General features: G+C 45.9%; 2 protein-coding genes across 2 annotated transcripts in view; one reads left to right on the top strand and one right to left on the bottom strand.

Annotated features, from left to right (window-relative positions):
• The window catches only part of GPLD1 (glycosylphosphatidylinositol specific phospholipase D1), a 65,502-nt gene extending 60,845 nt beyond the window's left edge, over positions 1–4,657 (bottom strand). The window contains exons 1-3 of the mRNA XM_012458521.3: positions 4,535–4,657; positions 4,021–4,226; positions 1,316–1,371 (exon numbers count right to left, since the gene is read on the bottom strand). Coding sequence (XP_012313944.2) covers positions 1,316–1,371; positions 4,021–4,226; positions 4,535–4,560 — 288 coding nt within the window. The 5' untranslated portion in view covers positions 4,561–4,657. The remainder of the gene's footprint in view (positions 1–1,315; positions 1,372–4,020; positions 4,227–4,534) is intronic.
• Positions 4,658–10,800: 6,143 nt separating this feature from the next.
• ALDH5A1 (aldehyde dehydrogenase 5 family member A1) overlaps positions 10,801–20,608 on the top strand; it is a 38,450-nt gene continuing 28,642 nt past the window's right edge. The window contains exons 1-4 of the mRNA XM_021667618.2: positions 10,801–11,154; positions 17,374–17,457; positions 18,108–18,278; positions 19,695–19,811. Coding sequence (XP_021523293.2) covers positions 10,801–11,154; positions 17,374–17,457; positions 18,108–18,278; positions 19,695–19,811 — 726 coding nt within the window. The remainder of the gene's footprint in view (positions 11,155–17,373; positions 17,458–18,107; positions 18,279–19,694; positions 19,812–20,608) is intronic.

Genomic DNA, 20,608 nt, shown 5'->3' on the forward strand with positions numbered 1-20,608 from the left:
CTGTTAAGGTCAAGGAAGATGACTATCAGATATAAATGCTGGTTTTCCTCATTTGGCCTGTTAAGTTGACAAGTGAGGAAGCGGAATCTTATGATTAAAAATGATTTGAGGATACAGTAAGTTTCAGTTATCTTACCATGCTGCTTCCCAAATGGATTATCAAGACTTAATGTTATCAAATGATCCAATTCTGATGTCAGGAGGGAAGCTACCCACTTATCAAATATAAGTACGAAAGAATTACATCTTTGTCACGAAGTGTTATTTAGCTATAGAACAAATAGCGCACAGGATCAGAATGTGTTCATGTGAAGATGGGTAAAGGTGAGTCATGAGCTAGTCCTACTAGGATACAGTAGAATATAGAAGCCGGACAGAGAATCTAGTGCCTACTTCTTAATAAATACTTCCTTCTCCTCCTGGTGATACAATTTGTGTGCAACACACAGTAACAAGAAGTGGAAAATAAATGATCTCTCTCCATTATGGCTGTGCTTTATGAAAACAAAAAAGACAGGCCAGGCATAGTGGCTCATGCCTGTAATCTCAGTGCTTTGGGAGGCCAAGGTGGGAGGACTGCTTGAGCCCAGGAGTTCAAGACGAGCCTGAGCAACCTAGTGAGAGCCCGTCTCTACGATAAAGACAAAACAGATGTACTCTCCTCAGCAGCACATATACTAAAATTCTAATGATACAGAGAAGATGAGTAAATTTTTTTAAATGCACTATTTTAAAAATTCCTCAAGTATTTTTTCAAATTATGATTCATATCATCAAAATCTTTAAATTTTAAGTGTGCTATATATAAGACACATATAAAATGTTCAAGGAGCACTTGGAGTAGACATATACCTTTTCACCATAATATTAATGTCTCATAACATTATTAACATGAAGAAATTAAAAATGAGCCTTTTTTTTTTTTTTTGAGATGGAGTTTCAGTCTTGTTGCCCAGGCTGGAGTGCAATGGTGCGATCTCAGCTCACTGCAATTGAATGGAATCACTGGCTTCAAGCGATTCTCCTGCCTCAGTCTCCTGAGTAGCTGAAATCATAGGCAAGCACCACCATGCCCAGTTAATTTTGTATTTTTAGTAGAGACAGGGTTTCTCCATGCTGGCCAGGCTGGTCTCGAGCTCCTGACGTGAGGTGATCCACCTGCCTCGGCCTCCCAAAGTGCTGGGGTAACAGGGGTGAGCCACTGCGCCCAGCCAAAATGAGTCTTAAAATTACCATTTAAATATCTGTTACGACCTTTGTTTGGCACCTATAGAAGAAAGCTAATGCACAAAAAAGAAAAGCTCAAGCTTCCTACCTCTTTGTAGTTAACACGCCCATTGTGAAGCTGAAGAAACTCCAGCGCTCTGTGTCCTGAGAGAAATAAATACATAAATCAATTAAGTTCAAGTGTTACTGAAAATGTAACTTAGTCAAGATCATTTTAAAAGAAAAATATGTAATTTTGTGGTTGTATCTGTCAAGGATACAGGAAGTGAAGTAAGTTTGCACTCGCTGGCAATCTGCATTAGGTATAATCAGATTTGTGCAGTATTTATATAGTACAAAGCAAGTTTAGACAGTGATTTGGTTTCTGCTTAACTATTAAATAGCTCTATGACCTTTAGTGCTATTCAACCTCTCTAGACCTCAGTTCCCTTCTACAGAAAACCGAGGTTAAAAAATACCCACCATATAGGTTGGTTGAAATAACTGCTAAGTGACAGAAAATAAACGCTAAGTGACAAGCGCACCGGCTGACACTTGGTAGGAACTCAAGAAACTGTCATCATCCTATTTCGCTTCCATACTCAGGTAGATAAACCTAACTACAAAATACAATGTAACACCTAACCTATGGACTGAACCAATGATCCTCAAAGGTTTTTCATCATTGGACCGCTTTATCAGAAGGCTATTGACTCCACCCCACACCCACCTATATACAGACACCCACCCATAGCCTGAATCTCCCAAGAATGAATAAGAGGACTAACATTCCCTGTGAAGTGACATTTGAAGGTGATACCTTATTTATGTTGTGAATCACATCCAATTTTTAAAATTCATATAACAAAAAAACATAGCCACTACTATATTATAAACATTAATATCATAAAAATCACAACCCCCAAATACAAATAACCTGTGGATAGGATTCCAGTGATTTATGCTGAATGGAGCCATTTCTAATTAACTCACTCACATAATGCCAACCTTCCACTCAGGTTCTTTATAAGAAATGAAAAAGTAAACCAAAATATTTATAAAATCATCTAATGTATTAGTAAATAAATGATGCAGTTTTAGTCTTCCTCTATGTAAAAAAAAATTCTCAGAATCTGTGCAGATTCTATTTCAGGAGTTGCCATCAATTACGTTCACATAAATATTCTTCTTTAAATATCCATTAAGACCTCTGTTTGGTACTTACTGAAGGAAGGCAAGCAATTATCTGGTTTTATTAACATTTCAGATGCAATCTGTCTTGGAAATTTTTAAACTCTAAGAATTAAAAAACTGAATATTTCCATTTATATTTGTTCCTTATCAGCTCACCCGGTAGCTCTGGCAATTTCAATTTCACAGAACACAGAACTAGAAGACACTTGAGAATTCTGTAAGAAGTTCAACCCCCTCATTTTATAGACTCAAGAGGTAGGTAAAGTGAATTGCTCAGTCACACATCTGCTTATTGCAGGGCTGGAATGAGACCTAAGTCCGATTCTCTTTTCCACTGCTTCACGGCTCCCTTCCAGCAACACATTTGTAACGGAAAGAGCACGAGACCAGCTGTTAGGACATGTAACTCTAGGCCAGGCCACTACCAAGTGAGCTGTAAAGCTGTCTAGTAGCAGTTTCTTCATCTGTAACAGAAAAGAACTGGACTTGGTGACCTCTAGTGTCCTTTCAGATGGTCAAGTTCTGTCATAACAGGTTCTCACCCATGCTCAGTATGTAGGTCTGTTTTACACTGATACATTCTTATATTTTGCCTATGATCTTATCATTCTTTGAAACTTCTGGAGGTGGTATAACTATTAAATTCTCTTATTTTTATCTAAATTAAAGAAAACTCAGAACATCAGGTATATCTGAAATTAATCTGAAAACTGCTGTAGAATGTTATCATAGCTCATTCTATCACAAATTGACTCACATTTTCCATGTTAAAACATCACAAATACACTTCGTACAAGAACCAAATCCTTTTGCTAAGAAAGATCTTAAGTGCTCTCACCTCATATGCAAAACACATGATAGCTATGTGAGGTGATGGATGCGTTAACTTGATGGTGCTAATCATTTCACAAGGCATACGTGTATCAACAATTTCTGTTTGTCAATTATACATCAATAAAGCTAGAAAAACAAAAAATTTAAGTAACTCTTTGTGGTACCATCTCCCTATATCCAGGATGACTCTGCCTTTGCCCCTGAGGTCGGTGGCACTGGCTTGGTGTCCTCCTCTCCTCCCCAATTCCTGCCATCTTATCGGCACCGTGGATGTGGATGACCGAACTCCCCCACTTCCCTGACCTTCCTGACGCCAAGCGCCTTTACGGCAATGTGACTCGAGGGACCCACTGCCATGGCCACACGTGACTCTTTACATGTACTTGGAAATGCCTGTCCTTGGCCATGTAAAACCACTAAAGTACATTTCTCACTCCTGCCATATTGCACCCATCTTGTTCCTCCCCCGTTCTGTCAGTCCTGCTGCTGCATTGCAACCTCCAGTTTACAGAGCTGCTCACTATTTCCCCACCCACAGAAACACGCAGGGGCCCCATGACCAACGGGGCATCAGCTCTCTTTATTTGCCCCTTAACTGAACCCATGCTGCCAATCTGTATCCCTGCATGACTGCAATCACCGCCTTCTCCTCCCTGCTGTCAGGCCATTCAGCTCAGTCATGGAAGAAACGGTATTCATCCACGGGCTGGATTTTCAATCTCTCTCTTAATGTCTTTTCACAGATTTACTGTCCCCTCAGTAACATAACAAGGCACCAGGACTTACCTATTTCTACGTGCGTTGAAATGCCACACGATGAACCTCTACGGCAGAGAGAACCCAGCAGGATCAGCAGGCCCGGCCACAACCTGAAAGCAGACATGCTCTCATTCCCCACAGGCTCTCTGGTGACGTGGGAATGCTCAGAGCTGCGGCAGCACCGTGGCTCCGAAATCCAGGCGCAGACCCGCTGCTTCTCTCTAAGCAGGTCACTGACCCAGGAAACCAAGTCTCATTTCAAAATCGTATCATTTTCCAACGAAGTCAACTGTTCAACTACTGTTTAACTTCACCAGAACAGCAAACAAACTCTGTACTCCTGGGGGGTGGGGGGAGGAGGATAAACCGAAATCTAAAGCCTTAGACCAGAAGCACTGCATCTTCTGACAGAGGGTTTTTTCTGAATTTCATTTTAACATGAAATTTGTGTAGAGATGCAAGTAAAGCTGTCTCCAGACATATTTTGCTTTCTATAAAAAGGCTCACCTGTGCACACAGTCAACATATTGGAGCACCTCACCTTACAAGGGTGGATCTCTCATGCATCCTTTCTACGCGTTCATCAGGCTGTCCTGCTTCCTCTGCCTCCCAAGCCACAAGTGCTGGGAAAGCTTCTATGGTGATCAGCTGGAACTGGCGTCTCTTTCAGTATTTGGCAACAGATACTGACACTTGAATGGGATTACACAAGAGCAGCCACTCCTGGTCTCTCTACCTCTGGCTATTCTAATAGGCTTATCCAGAGCCCATGGCAAGGTCAGATTCCTGCAGCACAAGCAAAGATGCCAATTGCACTTGGGAGGTGGAAGGAAGGGGGAAGATTTAGGGCCAAGAGACAGGGTTTGGAAAATGTTAAGCTCAGAATATATCATGAGGTAGCCAGCTGCACTTAATCCATGGGGAAAATTCAGCTGTTCATGGAACGAAAGGTAATCTTAAAGCACAAATTATGTATAGCTTACATTAAAAGCAAGAGATGCACTCCTGAAAGAGTGGGAGGAAATGGTATTCACTCTCAGGTTAGCCAAATGAAAGGAAAGAAAATGTGGCACATATACACCATGGAATACTATGCAGCCATAAAAAAGGATGAGTTCATGTCCTTTGCAGGGACATGAATGAAGCTGGAAACCATCATTCTCAGCAAACTAACACAAGAACAGAAAATGAAACACCACATGTTCTCACTCATAAGTGCGTGTTGAACAATGAGAACACATGGACACAGGGAGGGGAACATAACACACTGGGGCCTGTTGGGGCATGAGGGAGCCAGGGAAGGGATAGCAGCAGGTGGAGATTGGGGAGCGATAGCATTAGGAGAAATACCTCATGTAGATGATGGGGTGACGGATGCAGCAAACCACCCTGGCATGTGTATACCTATGTAACAATCCTGCATGATCTGCACATGTACCCCAGAACTTAAACTATGATAATAATTTAAAAAAAAACATAGAATTTTACAATAAAAAAAAGAAAGGATGAATAGAGAGTGGGATGATTTGCTCAGGTGTGGTGGCTCACACTTATAATCCCAGCACTTTGGGAGGCCAAGGCAGGTGCATCACCCGAGGTCAGGAGTCTGAGACCAGCATGATCAACATGTTTAGACCTCGTCTCTACTAAAAATACAAAAATCAGTCAGTATGGTGGAACGTGCCTGTAGTCCCAGCTACTGGGGAGGCTGAGGCGGGAGGATCTCTTGAATCCGGGAGGTGGAGACTACAGTGAGCCAAGATTTAATCACTGTACTCTAGCCTGGGTGACAGAGCAAGATGACAGAAAGAAAGAAAAAGAGAGAGAGGGAGAAAGAGAGAGAGGGAGGGAGGGAAGGAGAGAGGGAGAGAGAGAGAAAAAAAAGAAAGTGGAATGATTTGAGACACTTAGTTGTCTGCTCAACAGCTTCCTCTGTAAGCTTAACACAGCTACTCGTACAGCCCCAAGGAAAGGAATCCCCCAGCTCTGCCAAACCTGAGGGCAATAGGCCCAGGTTAGCTCAGAGCTGGGCTAAACTTAAATTAACTTGATGCAAGTTTACAAAACATCTTGTTAGCCAAACAAAACACGCAGCCATACGGCCTCTGGACTCTTCATTAGTCTAGAGGCCATAAGGCTATGTGTTTTGTTTGGCTAAGATGTTTTGTAAACTTACATCAAGTTTACAAACTTGTTTTAAACTTTATACCCTTTTTTAAAATGAGAAAATTCACGTAGAAATCTAGATTTCTGGCTCTCTTAAAAATCAAAGAACTGTCATCACGAACTGAGACTCCTATGTAATATGACAACCAGCTGCAGCTGAAGAGCCAGCCGCCCCGATAGAGCATGTCCTGTTCCTCCAGTCCCCACCGTCCATGCAGTGTCTGCACGTTTCCACGCCCCTTCTGGCCACCAGAGGCCTCTGAGCGTGCCTCCCTCTCACTCTGGGCCTTCTACAGCCTGTGGGTGAGGCAGTGGCAATGATTAATTGGGATTTGGGATATTCTCTCTCAAGCAGTCAATCAATGATTACAGTGAGAGGCTTGCAAAGGGTCACCTGGAAACAGTATCTAACCAGATATGATAAAACAAACCCATCCAAAAAGCACCAAAGAAACAGGTTCAGCCAGGCGTGGTGGCTCATGCCTATAATCCCAGCACTTTGGGAGGCCAAGGCAGGCAGATGGCTTGAGGCCAGAAGTCCAAAACTAGCCTGTGCAACACGGCAAAATCCTTCTACCATGAAAAAAAAAACAAAAACAAAAATGAGCGGGCATGGTGGCTTGCACCTGTGGTCCCAGCTACTCAGGAGGCTGAGGCGGGAAGATCGCTTATACCTGAGAAGTGGAGGTTGCAATGAGCTGAGACCAGACCACTGCACTCCAGCCTGGGTAAGACCCACATCTCAAAAAAAAAGAAATGGGTTCAGTTACCAAACAATACTAATCACAAATGTCTCAACTTCTCATTATATGTATGTTTTTGTATTTGAGGTACAGAATGATATAAATTTATGAATGTAATAGAATGAGAGGAAATTATTTGCTTAGGAACTGTGATAATTATGAATATGGTCTTTATGTGACAACGGTGCTTGCCGGTTTAAGAAGTTTGTATTATTTCTGTAACAATAAAAACATCAAAGATTTGACTTTAAAGAAAGTTAAAAGGTAGCTCACAATACTAAGAAAACTATCTGACAAATAATAAGCCTATGGAAATATTTTTCTTTGTGCCCCACAACCCCCCTTTCCTAATATAGGTGGCTTTGTTATAAACAAGACAGCATGATTCTACTATTTAGAACTCTTCTGGAAATACAGACTGAAGGTGAAAAGGAAACATCCGGTTACATTAAGGCGTAGGGAGAACACAGGCTTGAAATCCAGAGGGTCTCAAGCTCTATGTGGGCCACTCTAGAAAATGGGGGAGAGGAGGCTGGGAGCGGTGGCTCATGCCTGAAATCCCAGCACTTTGGGGGGCCAAGGTGGGTGGTTTGCCTAACGTCAGGAGTTCGAGACCAACCTGGACAACATGGTGAAACCCCATCTGTACTAAACATACAAACATTAGCCAGGCATGGTGGCACGCGCCTGCACTCCCAGCTACTCGGGAAGCTGAGGCAGGAGAATCACTTGAACCCAAGAGGTGGACGATGCAGTGAGCCAAGACAGCACCACTGCACTCCAGCCTGGGTGACAGTAAGACCTTGTCTCAAAAAAAACCCAGAAAGAAAGAAAGAAAATAGTGGGGATAAGGGTGGAAACTGGGGAGTAGAGGCTCCCAGGACAAAGGCAGGCAAAGGAGAAAGGAGGGAGGAGATCCCTCTCACCTCGTGGTTTCCTCCTTGTAGGCCCTGGTGAGGACACCCAGCCACGTGCTAGAGGCACCAGGACAGGCTGGAGGTAAGACAGGAGCCCAGAGGGAATTGTTTACTCTCCAGTTTTGTGGCCCTCTGCAAGCGCCCATTCTGAGAGTAAACAATTCCCTCTGGGCTCCTGTCTTACTTCCAGCCTGTCCTGGTGCCTCTAGCACGTGGCTGGGGCACATTGTCAACTTTCTAAGCTCCAGGCACTTTTGCCTTTGTGAAGTACTTCCCGTTATACAAATAAACAATAAATAAAAAGCACATTTTACATCTGCATTGCTATATGATTAACATATTAATATGCCACGTGAAAGTTTTTTTCTTTGGATTTTAGAACAAATTTAACATTTTTGAGCGCTCCTAAAAGTTTTATGGGCCCTTAGCATCATACCTACTGTGCCTAATGGATAAGTTATCTGGGAAAGGAAGTGGGCACCCTTTGAAATATAACCTTAAAAAGGTAAGTGGACTAATTTCTTTTTTTTTGAGATGGAGTTTCGCTCTTGTTGACCACGCTGCAGAGCAATGGTGTGGTCTCGGCTCACTGCAACCTTCGCTTCCTGGGTACAAGAAATTCTCCTGCCTCAGCTTCCAGAGTAGCTGGGATTACAGGTATCTGGCACTACGACTGGCTGCTTTTTTATTTTTAGTAGAAACGGGGTTTCACCACGTTGGCCAGGCTGGTCTCGAACTCTTGACCTCAGGTGATCTGCCCACCTTGGCCTCCCAAAGTGCTGGGATTACAGGCGTAAGCCACCGCGCTGGCCCTAATTTTTGAACAAGAGAGGCAGCCACAATTAACTTGACTTTTCTGGGCCTCAGTTGATTGAAGCCTCAATTAAATGATTTCCCCCAGGCCAGTAGAAATGGGCTATCCTGGCCAGGTGTGGTGGCTCATGCTTGTAATTCCAGCACTTTGGGAGGCTGAGGCAGGCAGATCACGATGTCAAGAGATGGAGACCATCCTGGCCAACATGGTGAAACCCCATCTCTACTAAAAATACAAAAATTAGCTGGGCGTGGTGGCAGGCACCTGTATTCCCAGCTACTCAAGAGGCTGAGGCAGGAGAATCACTTGAACCAGGGAGGCGGAGGTTGCAGTGAGCCAAGATGGCGCCATTGCACTCCAGCCGGGACGGGGACGGGGACAGAGGAAGCAAGGGAAGGGAGGAGAGAGAAATGGGCTATCCTGTCATCCCAGCACTTTAGGAGGGCAGATGACACTTTAGGAAGGCAGATCACTTGAGGTCAGGCTTTCGAAACCAGTCTGCCCAACGGGGTGAAACCTGGTCTCCACTGAAAATACAAAAGTTAGCTGAGTGTAGTGGTGCATGCCTGTAGTCCCAGCTACTTGGGAGGTTCAGGTAGGAGAATCGCTTGAACCCAAGAGGTGGAGGCTGCAGGGAACCGAGATCACACCACTGCACTCCAGTCTGGGCGACAGAGTGAGTCTCGGGGACACACACACAGCCCTCCCTCTGCAGGCAGGAGATGTAAACACAGGAGCTCCCCAGCCCCAACTGTGAGTAGCTGGGACTACAGGTACCACTGGTCGACATCCCTATTAGTACTTCCTGGTTCTCCCCAGTTCCTGCAATTAAATACAGAACAAAGTAGTGTGAAATTGATTAAACTCTGCTGTTATCACTTCTGCCAGATGTGACTGGCTCAAAACGGGTCTGACTTAGCAAAAGACAAAGTCAAAATTTAAAGTTACTGCCTCAGCATTTTGCAAATGTCCTAGAAAAAAATTCAACGTCCTAGAAAAAGGTGAAACTCTGTAGGAGTTGAGAAAGGGAGCTATGTTGAGACTAGTAACCTAAAATCAATGCACAGGGTTGGGCTTCATTTGTACCCACAAATTCCCAGCAAAGACCTGCTATTTTTATTTTTATTCTCATTAGGCTTTAAGCTTCCCTGATGCTTTCAGAGTCTTAAGCCCAAGTCTAATTTTTGAACGAAGAATGCTGTTTAAAGGTGCTCAATCCTTATACCTTGGTTGAGTCAATTTTGACAAATGCTTCCATTTGCTAGTTGGTGGCCCAACTTTAATCTTCCTAGCAGCTTGACCTAGGGGAGCTAGTATGACTTTGAACACTATACTGAATTTAATGTAGCAACTGTCATAAGCATTTTACGTTATCTCACAACAAACCTATGGGGTAGATATGGTTCTGTAAGTGACTGGACTAAGGTTAACCTGTCGAAGGTCACACAGCTTGTCGACAACAGATTGAGTTTGATTCTAGTGTGTTTCTTCCCAAGGCGCTGTTATTTATCAGGAGCGCCCCTAAGATAATGCCTGGACACACAGCCAGAAAAGCAGCCAGGAGGCAGAACGCGGGGTCACACTTCGCGCCCTCACGGAACCATCGCTCCCAATCCACCCTACGTGCTGCGGAGCTCAGCGATGAAGACGCGTGACCATGGCCTTGGCATCCAGGGCAGGCATCAGCCCCATCTATGGACCGCGCACATATTCCGGGGATGCCGAATTTGAGGAGATGCTGAGAGCGGGTCTCTAGCAGCGGTTGGGGGGCTCGGGAGCAGTTAGTGACAAATGAGCACCCGAAAAGAGGAAAAGTGACAGCAGTCCGCAGGTGCATCTGCCCGCGAGCCTCCTCCATCCCCGACTCCAACCCTCCCCCAGGAGAAGGTCGCGCCGGGAGCGAAGCCGCGCGGCGCTCAGGACAAGGTCCAGAGGGCGGCGAGGCGGTGCAGCGCGAAGGGCGCGGGGAGAGGGCGCTGCTCCGCGGCTCTGCCACCTCCCGCCGGCTCCTGCGCTTCCCCCCGCGGCTCTGCCACCTCCCGCTGGCTCCTGCGCTTCCCCCGCGCGCCCGCGCCGCCGCCTCGCTCCTCCCGCTTCCCCTTGACCCCCGCGCTCCCGTGCGCGCGCGCCCGCTTGCCTGTTTCCCGTCGCCGTCGCTACCCCGGCCATGGCGACCTGCTTCTGGCTGCGGAGCTCCGGGGCCCGGCGCCTCGGGTGGACGTTTCCCGGTTGCCGCCTCCGCCCCCGCGCCGGCGGCCCGGTGGCTGCCTCGGGTCCCGCGCCCGGCCCGGCCCCGCTCCGCGGCTATGCTGGGGGCCTGGCGAACCTCTCCGCCGCGCTGCTGCGCACCGACAGCTTCGTGGGCGGCCGCTGGCTCCCGGCCGCCGCCACCTTCCCCGTGCAGGACCCGGCCAGCGGCGTCGCCGTGGGCATGGTGGCCGACTGCGGGGTGCCCGAGGCCCGCGCCGCTGTGCGTGCCGCCTACGAGGCTTTCTGCAGCTGGAGGGGGGTCTCGGCCAAGGTGAGAGCGCCCGGGTGCAGGGGACCAGAGCTGGCAGGAGGCACGGCGGGGGAGAGAGAGGCTTTGCCCCAGCGAGAAACCAGCCGCGTCGCCCCACTCCTGTGCGCGGTTCCCCGGGATACACAGTGCGGAAAGTCAGATCAACAAGAAGGGAGACGACCAACAAATAAGTTTGCAGCTTCCACTTTGTGCCGGGCGCTGGGGACGCGGCCCCTGCCCTCCAGCCTCGTGAAGCGTGTGCACGGCCCAGTAGGGGAGGCAGAACGCGAGCGCTTAATACCACCAGCTGAGTGTTATAGTCAACAAGCCTAACCGTGGAGGGGCGGGGAGAAGGGGGAGGGGTGTCGGGGAAGTGAGGGCACGTGTGGCCCATCAGAGTATCTGAAATAACCTCATGAGCTGCGGGGAGCCCACGCAGGAGGCTGCTGCGGCGGCCCATAGAAAGGCTGGTAGCGAGGGCCCTGGGCCAGAGGCTCGGAATCGGCAACGAGAGAATTGTAGAAAGATTGGGCTTTGTGCAGGGGAAGGAAGGAGTCCAGGACCATTCTCCAAGTTTTCAGCCTAAATGCGTAAATTCCCCTATTGTCATTGCGTAGAGAACACAGGAGAATTGGGAGCAAGGGGTAAAGGGCCATTAAACGGGAGAACACAGTAAGAAGAAAACTAAGAAAGTTTCTTCTTCCTTCAGATGTTATTATATGCCTCGAGTCAACGCAGTAAAATTTTTACCCCGTCCTTCAAAGCTCTCCCTCTGAAGGATTGCATCCAATGATCCGTACGAGTACAAGAGAGTCTTAGCACTCACTCATCCATCAGCTGTTTACTGAGCACCTGCTGTTTGCCCTGCACTGCTGGAGGTGCTTGGGATACATCAGTAAAAGAAAGATTCTACCCTTATGGAGCTTACATGGGGTGGAAGGGGAGCAGAAGAGAGATCAGAACTCTAAACAACAAACATAACATCTAAACAAATAAGTATGTGAGAGGTGCTGAGCGCAACGTGGGGAAAAAAGGTAGACGCAGAAGAGGATCTGGGCCAGAGGGAAGGGGCGAGATGCAGCGTCAGTAGTGGGGTCGGGCGTATTCCTTAGCTAGGGCTGCCATAGCAAAGAACCCCAGACTGCGAGTCCTGAACAGCAGATATATCTCATTTTACAGCTCTGGAGGGTACACGTCCCAGAGCAAGGTGTTGTCATGGGTGGTTTCTTCCAAGGCCTCTCTCCTTGGCTTGCAGAGAGAGCTCATTTGGTCTTTGTGTCTCATCAGAGCTCAGTTTTAGACTCCTCGAGTTGGAGATGTCTGTTCACACCCGAGTGAGGATGTAAAGTAAGCAGCTGGATATAGGAATGAATCTTCCCTCTGTGTCTCCACGTGCTCTCTCCTCTGTGAGTGTCTGTGTCTTAATCGCTTATAAAAATTAGAGTCTGATTGGATTGGGCCCACCAGAATGATTTGATCATAACTCACTTCCCTCTTTAAATGCCCTATCTCCAAATACACATTCTGAGATACTGGGGCGTTAGGACTTCAACATGTCAATATTTGGGGAGCACCATTCAGCGCATAACATCAGGGTAGGTCTCACTGAGGCCATAAGATACAAAGACCAAAGGAAGTAAGGAAATTCAGCTAAAGCTGAAGTCAGGAGCATGGCTGACACATTTGCCGAGCAGCGAGGAGGCCTGTGGACTGAGCAGAAGGGAAGAGCGGTATCAGAGGAGGTCACAGGGAGAAGGGGAAGAGTGGGTGGAGCTTGTAGGACCTGTGGGTTATTTAGGGACTTGGGTTTCACTTTGAGTAAGGTGGGGTTTTACCCGTGTTAGGGTTTTAAGCAAAGATATGATCTGATGTACATTTTGAAAGGCCACTCTAACCACAGTGCTGAGAATAGATGAAGAAGGGACGGTGGCAGAAGCAGAGAGACCGGTTAGGAGGATGTCGCACGGATTTAGATGGGAGGCCACGGTGGCTTGAACCAGGGTGGTAGCAGTGGACGAGGTGAAGACTTGTCCCATAAAGGATGTATTTTGAAGATAGGGCCCGCTGGATTTTCTGATAGATTGTTAAAAGGGAAGTAGGTGAGCTGGGCGTCGTGGCTCATGCCTGTAATCCAAACACTTTGGAGGCCAAGGCAGACGGATCACCTGAGGTCGGGAGTTCAAGACCAGCCTGACCAACATGGTGAAACCCAGTCTTTAAAAAAATTAAAAATAAAAATAAAAAAAGGGAAGTAGGTGAAAGAGGGGTTAGTCATGACTCTAGGGCTTTTGGTCTGAAAAATTGGAAGGATGTCCTGAGATAGGGAAAGGTGTGTGTGTGCAACAGCATTAGGGTGAGACATCAGAGTTCAGTGTTAGACTTACTGAGTCTGAGATGTCTATTCCCACCCCTGTGAGGATGTCAAGTAAGCAATTGGATATATGACTCTGGGGTTTGAGAGCAAGCCATGGGCTAGAGGTGTAAATGTGAAATTCACACCTGTGTGTACTGCACATATACTTACAGCTGTGACAATGGCGAGATCACAGGAAAGGAGTGGACCAGGGCCTAAGCACTGGCTCCCCTGGCATCATTCTGGAGTCCCACGAGGGCCCACGAGGATCAAGGCTGCCATGCAATGGTGCTATACTACAGGGGTCTGGGGCGCCTTCTAGTCCCGTCAGTGGTTAGTTGGCAGCTGCAGGGCTGGTGTTGGGAGCTCTTGCTGACACTAGCAGCATCATCCTGTGTTGTGATGACACCACCCATCCTAATGTGTTCAGATCATACTGCCCATCCAACATTACAGGGATGTCAGCTTCCATCTTACAAGGCTTGGATCTTCTCAGGGAAACTTCCGTTCTGAAAGAAGGGGATATATGCTCACACTTGTAATCCCAGAACTTTGGGAGGCCGAGGCGGGTGGATCACCTGCAGTCAGGAGTTCGAGACCAGCCTGTCTAACATGGTGAAACACCGTTCCTACTAAAAATACAAAAATTGGCCGGGCACGGCGGCTCATGCCTGTAATCCCAGCACTTTGGAGAGCCGAGGCAGGCAGATCACCTGAGGTCAGGAGTTCAAGACCAGCCTGGCCAAAATGGCAAAACCCTGTCTCTACTAAAAAATATAAAAATTAGCTGGGCACGGTGGCAGGTGCCTGCAATCCCAGCTACTCAGGAGGCTGAGGCAGGGAGAATTGCTTTAACCTCGGAGGCGTAGGTTGCAGTGAGCTGAGATTATGCCAACTGCACTCTAGTCTGGGTGACACAGCAAGACTCTGTCTCAAACATCAGTCAATCAGCTAGGCATGGTGGCGTGTACCTGTAATCCCAGCCACTCAGGAGGCTGAGGCATGAGAATTGCTTCATCTCAGGAGGCAGAGGTTGGTTGCAGTGAGCCAAGGTCGCGCCACTGCACTCCAGCCTGGGTGACTGAGTGAGACTCTGTCTTAAAAAAATCACAGTTCTTCTTGGCTTTGGATACACCTGTGCAGATGGGGGAAGCTAGCGCCCAGGGCAGCTCTCTCTTTAGAGTGCCTTGATAGCAGCCCAGGGCCTAGATTCTCTAGGTCTTCCTCTTTGTCTATTTTTAAGTGGTTTTATGTGAACGCATTTTTAAAAACTTTTTTAGAAACCATTTCTTCCTTTTTTTTTTTTTTTTTTTTTGAGACTGGGTCTTGCTGAGTTGCCCAGGCTGGAATACGGTGGGGCTGTCGTGGCTCACTGCAGCCTCAAACGCATAGGCCCAAGCGATTCTCCCACCTCAGTCTTCTGAGTAGCTGGGTCCACAGGCATGCGCCACCACACCCAGCTAATTTGTGTGTGTGTGTGTGTGTGTGTGTGTGTGTGTGTGTGTGTGTGTGTGGAGAGAAGGGATGTCGCTGCATTACCCAAGCTGGTGTCAAACTCCTGGCCACAAGCAACCCTCCCTCCTTGGCCTTCCCAAGTGTTGGGATTATGGGAATGAGCCACCACACCTGGTCCTAAAATATTGTTAATAATCCAGTGTGTCCCTTTATCTGTTTTTTTGTTCATTGGAAATTTTTAAATTATGGTGAAATATGCCTAACATTTACCATTTCAACCATTTTTAAGTGTGCATTTCAGTGGTATTCAGTGCATTCATGTTGTGCCTGGGCCCTCTTCTTAAGTGTGTAAAGCCCTTTTTTATGCCTCACGCATGCCCCAGTCCTCATGTCAGTCTTTGGGACAAATCCAGCTTACCAGCGAGCCACTATAATAGGGAACAGTACTTGAAGACGTTATGCTGAGTGAAATAAGCCAGTCCCAAAAGGGCAAATGCTGTATAATTGTACTGATATGAGGTACCTAGAGTTGTCAAATTCATAGAGACAGAAAGTAGAATGGGCCGGGTCTGGTGGCTCACAATTGTAATCTCAGCACTTCGGGAGGCCGAGACATTAGCATCACTGAATTCACTGAAAGCCCGGAGTCTGGGGTTGCGATGAGCTATGATTGTGCCATTGCACTCCAGCCTGGGCATCAGATCAACACCCTATGTAAAATAATAATAATAAAGTAGGGAACTATACATTTGTAAGGTAAAATTAAAGTTGTTCTTATTTATCATAAGCAATAATAGCTGTTTCCACAAAACTTTTTTCTTTTTTTAATTTATGACTCAGTATACCTCTTTAGATGTAACTTGAAATTGGATCTCTATTATGTATCAAAGAAGGGTCAGTTAGCATGAGCAATATAGTGGGACCTGGTCTATACAAAAAAATTTATTTTAATTAGCTGAGCTTGATCATCCTGTAGATCCTGTTAGCATGAATAGTCTGTATGGCATGACAACAACTACTTTAAGGGGAAGATAAGATTTCTTTCTGCTTCTGAGTGATGCTGTGATACCTAAGGCACTAAAGCAGAGCTAGTAATGCTTTTATAGTTTCACACTGGCTTATTCTAACAGAGGTGATCGTTGTAAGACGTATGTAACATGATGTTAACTTTGTGATCTAAAGTGTTTAGCTATCAAGCCGGATTCCTTAGTGGACCAAATCTTGTTCTCAAAGCGTTCCCCAGCTATACCTTGTTGTTTAGAAAAAAAGTATTTGTTACATCTCGTTGGATCTGCTTTTTGAACTTTTCATCCCCTGTAGCTGCCTATTCCGCATGTACTGGTCGTCTAGAAACAGGTTAAACTGAAGCAACTTGATGGAAGGAACTCTCCACAGGGCTTGTTTTCCAAAGAAAAGTATTGTTTGGAGGAGCAAAGTTACAAGCCTACTTAAGCATATCATAAAGCTGTTCACAGATAACTCAGAGCCAGTCTTGTGGGTGTAAATGTAGTGCCCGGGTCACATTCTGCTTAAAGTTGTAACAAATACAAATGAGTTGAAAGAAAACAATTTGAGCATGGTGGTGTGTGCCTGTGGTCCCAGCTACTCAGTCGGCCGAGCTGGGAAGGGAGCAGAAGTTGCAGTGGGCCGTGGTCACACAGCTGCACTCCAGCCTGGGTGACAGCAAAACCCTGTCTCTTTTTAAAAATTTTTTTAATTTTTAAAAGTTTGTGTGCTTTCCATTGTCCAAACCCAGACCTGTCTGAAAGAAAAAAACAGACAGAAGGTCAGTGTGTTTCCCTAGGCATCTTACCCAGGGTTGTTCAGAAAAATAGAAACAATGTGCCATGAGAACCAGTGTTATGTATATACAAGTGGAATCACAGATATATAGGAATGTAGGAAGATACTTATTGTAAAGGACTGGCTCATTTGACTGTGGATGCTAAGAAGTCCCACCCTCTGCTGTCTACAAACTGGAGACCTGAGAAAGCTGATAGGTCCAGTCTGAGTTCCAGCCTGGGTCTAAAGGCCTGAGTACCAGGAATGCCAGTGTCTGGTGCCTGATAACGGGAGTATATGGATGTCCTAGCTCATGCAGGAGACTGAATTTGCCCTTCCTCTGCCACTTTGTTCTTTTCAGGTCCTCAGCAGATTGGATGATGCCCAGCTGAATTTGTGAAGGCAAATCTTTATTCAGTCTACTGATTCAAATGCTAATTTCTTCTGAAAACTCTCACAGACACACCCAGAAATAATGTTTTACCAGCTATCTGGGCCTCCTTGAGCTCAGTCAAATTTATACATAAAATTAACCCTCACAGCCAAGGAGAATGAGACCATACAGCTAATATTTTAGGATATTGAATTGTATTTGCCATTCTGTCTTACACTTGGCATTTTATTAGTTTTCTGCCTTATTTCTTTTGCAGGAGAGGAGTTCATTACTTCGGAAGTGGTACGATTTAATGATAAAAAATAAGGATGATCTTGCCAAAATAATCACAGCTGAAAGTGTAAGTCCAGGGTCCTGGCTTGGTGTGCTGAGAAATTGTCCAGGGATTCTGAGACTAAACTTGGAAAAGGCCCTGACTTCCCATCACTGCTCGCTGTAGCTAAAGAAGATTCCTTCGCTACTAATCAAATACCAAATCATTATTGTGCCAGGGTACATAGATTTGCTAAAATAAAATTTGTATGTTCTAGTTTATTCTTTAATAGTATCCAAAAATAGATTTTGTTTGGAAGTATATGAATAACTGCTGTTTCACCATTCTGATTTTTTCCTGTTACTGTTTTTTTTTTATATTGTTTTTGTACATTTTTAATGTACCAATATTTCTTCCATAGATATAATAAATTATTTCATATCATGGTTACAATACCTAGGAGATATTGAAAGGAAGAAAATAATAGATGTTTCCTAATTTGTAAACACTTAGGAATGCAGATGACTCTCATGGTTTAGGGTGATACAACCATGCATATATTCGGCATTGTAATTCTACTTTCTAAAACTCACACCAAAGTCAGAAATTTCCCCATTGTGTGGGTGTCATTATAGGAGACTTTTCTAGTCTTCTTGCACCTTGAAGGAATTAGGAACACAGAGCTATGCTTTTATTATTAGAAGGTGATACGTGGGTTCTTTTCTGATTTGATTTAGGGAAAGCCACTGAAGGAGGCACAGGGAGAAATTCTCTATTCCGCCCTTTTCCTAGAGTGGTTCTCAGAGGAAGCACGCCGTGTTTATGGAGACATTATCTACACCTCGGCAAGGGACAAGCGGGCTCTGGTCCTCAAGCAGCCTGTAGGTGTGGCTGCAGTCATCACCCCGGTAGGTGACTGGGATCAGCAAGATCCTAGCGTGGGAGATGGGATAGGGAGTTGGGAAACAATTCATTCTTCCTCGTGAGCAGGTGTCCTCACCCTGTTAGCTTTGTCACCTGTTCCTGGTTTCCTGATGCTTTTGCTGGATGTGGAAGTGTGTTTCCTGGTCCTCTGTGATAATGTTAGGTGTGGTGGCACTGAGTGGAAGGATGCATTTCTAATGCTGCAAAAGTGAGAAGGGCCACAGGAGGACCCAGGGGCTCTTCTGACTTGGCACGGAGGCTTCTTCCTGGCATTGCCAAGCACCTCTGAAAAGATCTTCTGGTATCTGTCATTTTTAAAAAGACTTCAGATATGACACATTTTTAAATTTGCCATACTATGGGAAAAAGTTTTTTGCTTAATTGGTGGTTATCATCAACAGCAAAGCATTTGCGAACCCACCAGCAGGCATTGGGCCAGGTTCTAGAGGTAAAAAGGCTCAGAAGTAAGGTATCACATCTACCAGGATGGGGCTGCAGTATATTTGTGGCAGGCCTACTTTCCCTCTGGGTCCTGCCTTCTACTAGGTCCTGTTAACCTCTGTCCTGTATCTGTCAGCTGGTCTCAAGATGCCTGTGTGTTTCCTGCTCAGCACAGCTACAGACAGAATCCCCCTGATGCCTAGACTGACTCGGTTTGACTCGAAGGTCACTATTTACCAGCTATGAGACCTTGTTCAAATTACTTAACTGCACTGTCTCAGTTTTCCTGAACTTGCAAATGAGGTTAATATCAACCTCATTGGGTTGAGATAAGGATTTAATTAATTTTAATTTTTAAGTACTTAGAAAAATACCTGCTACAGAGTAAGCACTATGTAAGAGTTTTTCAAAATAAAATATTATTATAGGTAAGTCTATAGGCATCTATAAATACATATGTGGAAGGAAGTGATCATCTGCCATTTTCAAAACCATTGCTAATATTTTCTCCCATGGGCCTCAGGCCAAATCCGGCCCACTGCCTATGTTTGTAAATAAAGTTTTATTGGGACACAGCCACACACATTTATATACCTACTGTCTGTGGCTGTTTTCACAATATAGCTGCAGAGTTGAGTAGTTGCCATAGAAACCATACATTCTACAAAGCCTAAAAAATATACGATCTGGCCATTCACAGGAAAAGTTGGCTGAACCCTGGTCTAACTCATTTTTTACTGTGTTAAATTCTAAAAATATTTTCTGTCTTCATGAGACTTTATCTCAGAGTCCCTCAAGTTGGCGGGGGCCAGGTGTTCTGAGAGCTCACCTGTGCAGCCAAACAGGTTTGTCAGTCAGTTGTGCAATGGAATTTATTCACTGACTTCCTGACCTGCCTGCCTTTGCACTAATGAGGCAGTCCTTCCCCTCATATACTTCCTCTGCTCTTCTAACCCCAGTGGAATTTCCCCAGTGCCATGATCACCCGGAAGGTGGGGGCTGCCCTGGCAGCTGGCTGCACGGTGGTGGTGAAGCCCGCCGAAGACACGCCCTTCTCTGCGCTGGCCCTGGCTGAGGTGAGCTGCTCCCTGTGTTTGCACAAAGCAGAGAAAGTCCAAAAATTGATGTTTATCTGGGACAGAAGGAAGCAATTTTGGAGCCTACGTCTTTCCTTATGTCTCCTGATACATGGTGTTGTGTTTTAATCTACTGGCAATTATTTTAAGTCAGCTGCAGCTCTTTTGGGGGAAAATGGATGGGGGATTTTCTGACATCTGCAGGACATGTATTTTTTCTGCCTACTGTAAAAATGGTATCCATCATCTTCATTAAATAGGCACTTAAACGTGGATGTTTCTCACATTTCAGGAACTTATTTACCATTCCTATTCCCAGGTCAATCTGTAGTCCATTAGATCTTACTCTCTTGTTTGAAAACCTCAAGTGGCTTCTTGTGTCACTCATAGTAAAGTCCAGATTCCCTAGTGGCTTTCAAGGTCCTATAAGATGTCTCTTCCCAACCCCCAGTATGCCTCTGACCTCGTCCATCACTCTGGAGCCCCTCACTCTTCATTCATCTGCATGAAACACTCTGGCCCCTGTCGCTCCCCAGACCCTGCCAGATTTGCCCTGCACTCAGACTGTATGCTTTCCCTCTGTCTGAAGCACTCTTCCCCAGATACCCACATGACTTGCTTCTTCACATCTTTATTCAAATGCCACCCTCCCAAGGAGGCTTTCCATGGCCACTCTGTCTAAAAATCACAACTTAGTGGGCGTGGTGGCTTATGCTTGTAATCCCAGAATTTTGGGAGGCCAAGGTGGGCAGAGCCAAGGTGGGCAGGAGTCCGAGACCAGCCTGGCCAACTTGGTG

Source organism: Aotus nancymaae, unplaced genomic scaffold (assembly GCF_030222135.1).
Source record: "Aotus nancymaae isolate 86718 unplaced genomic scaffold, 86718_ANA_hifiasm-v0.15.2.pri h1tg000051l, whole genome shotgun sequence".
In the NCBI taxonomy this organism is placed as follows: domain Eukaryota; kingdom Metazoa; phylum Chordata; class Mammalia; order Primates; family Aotidae; genus Aotus; species Aotus nancymaae.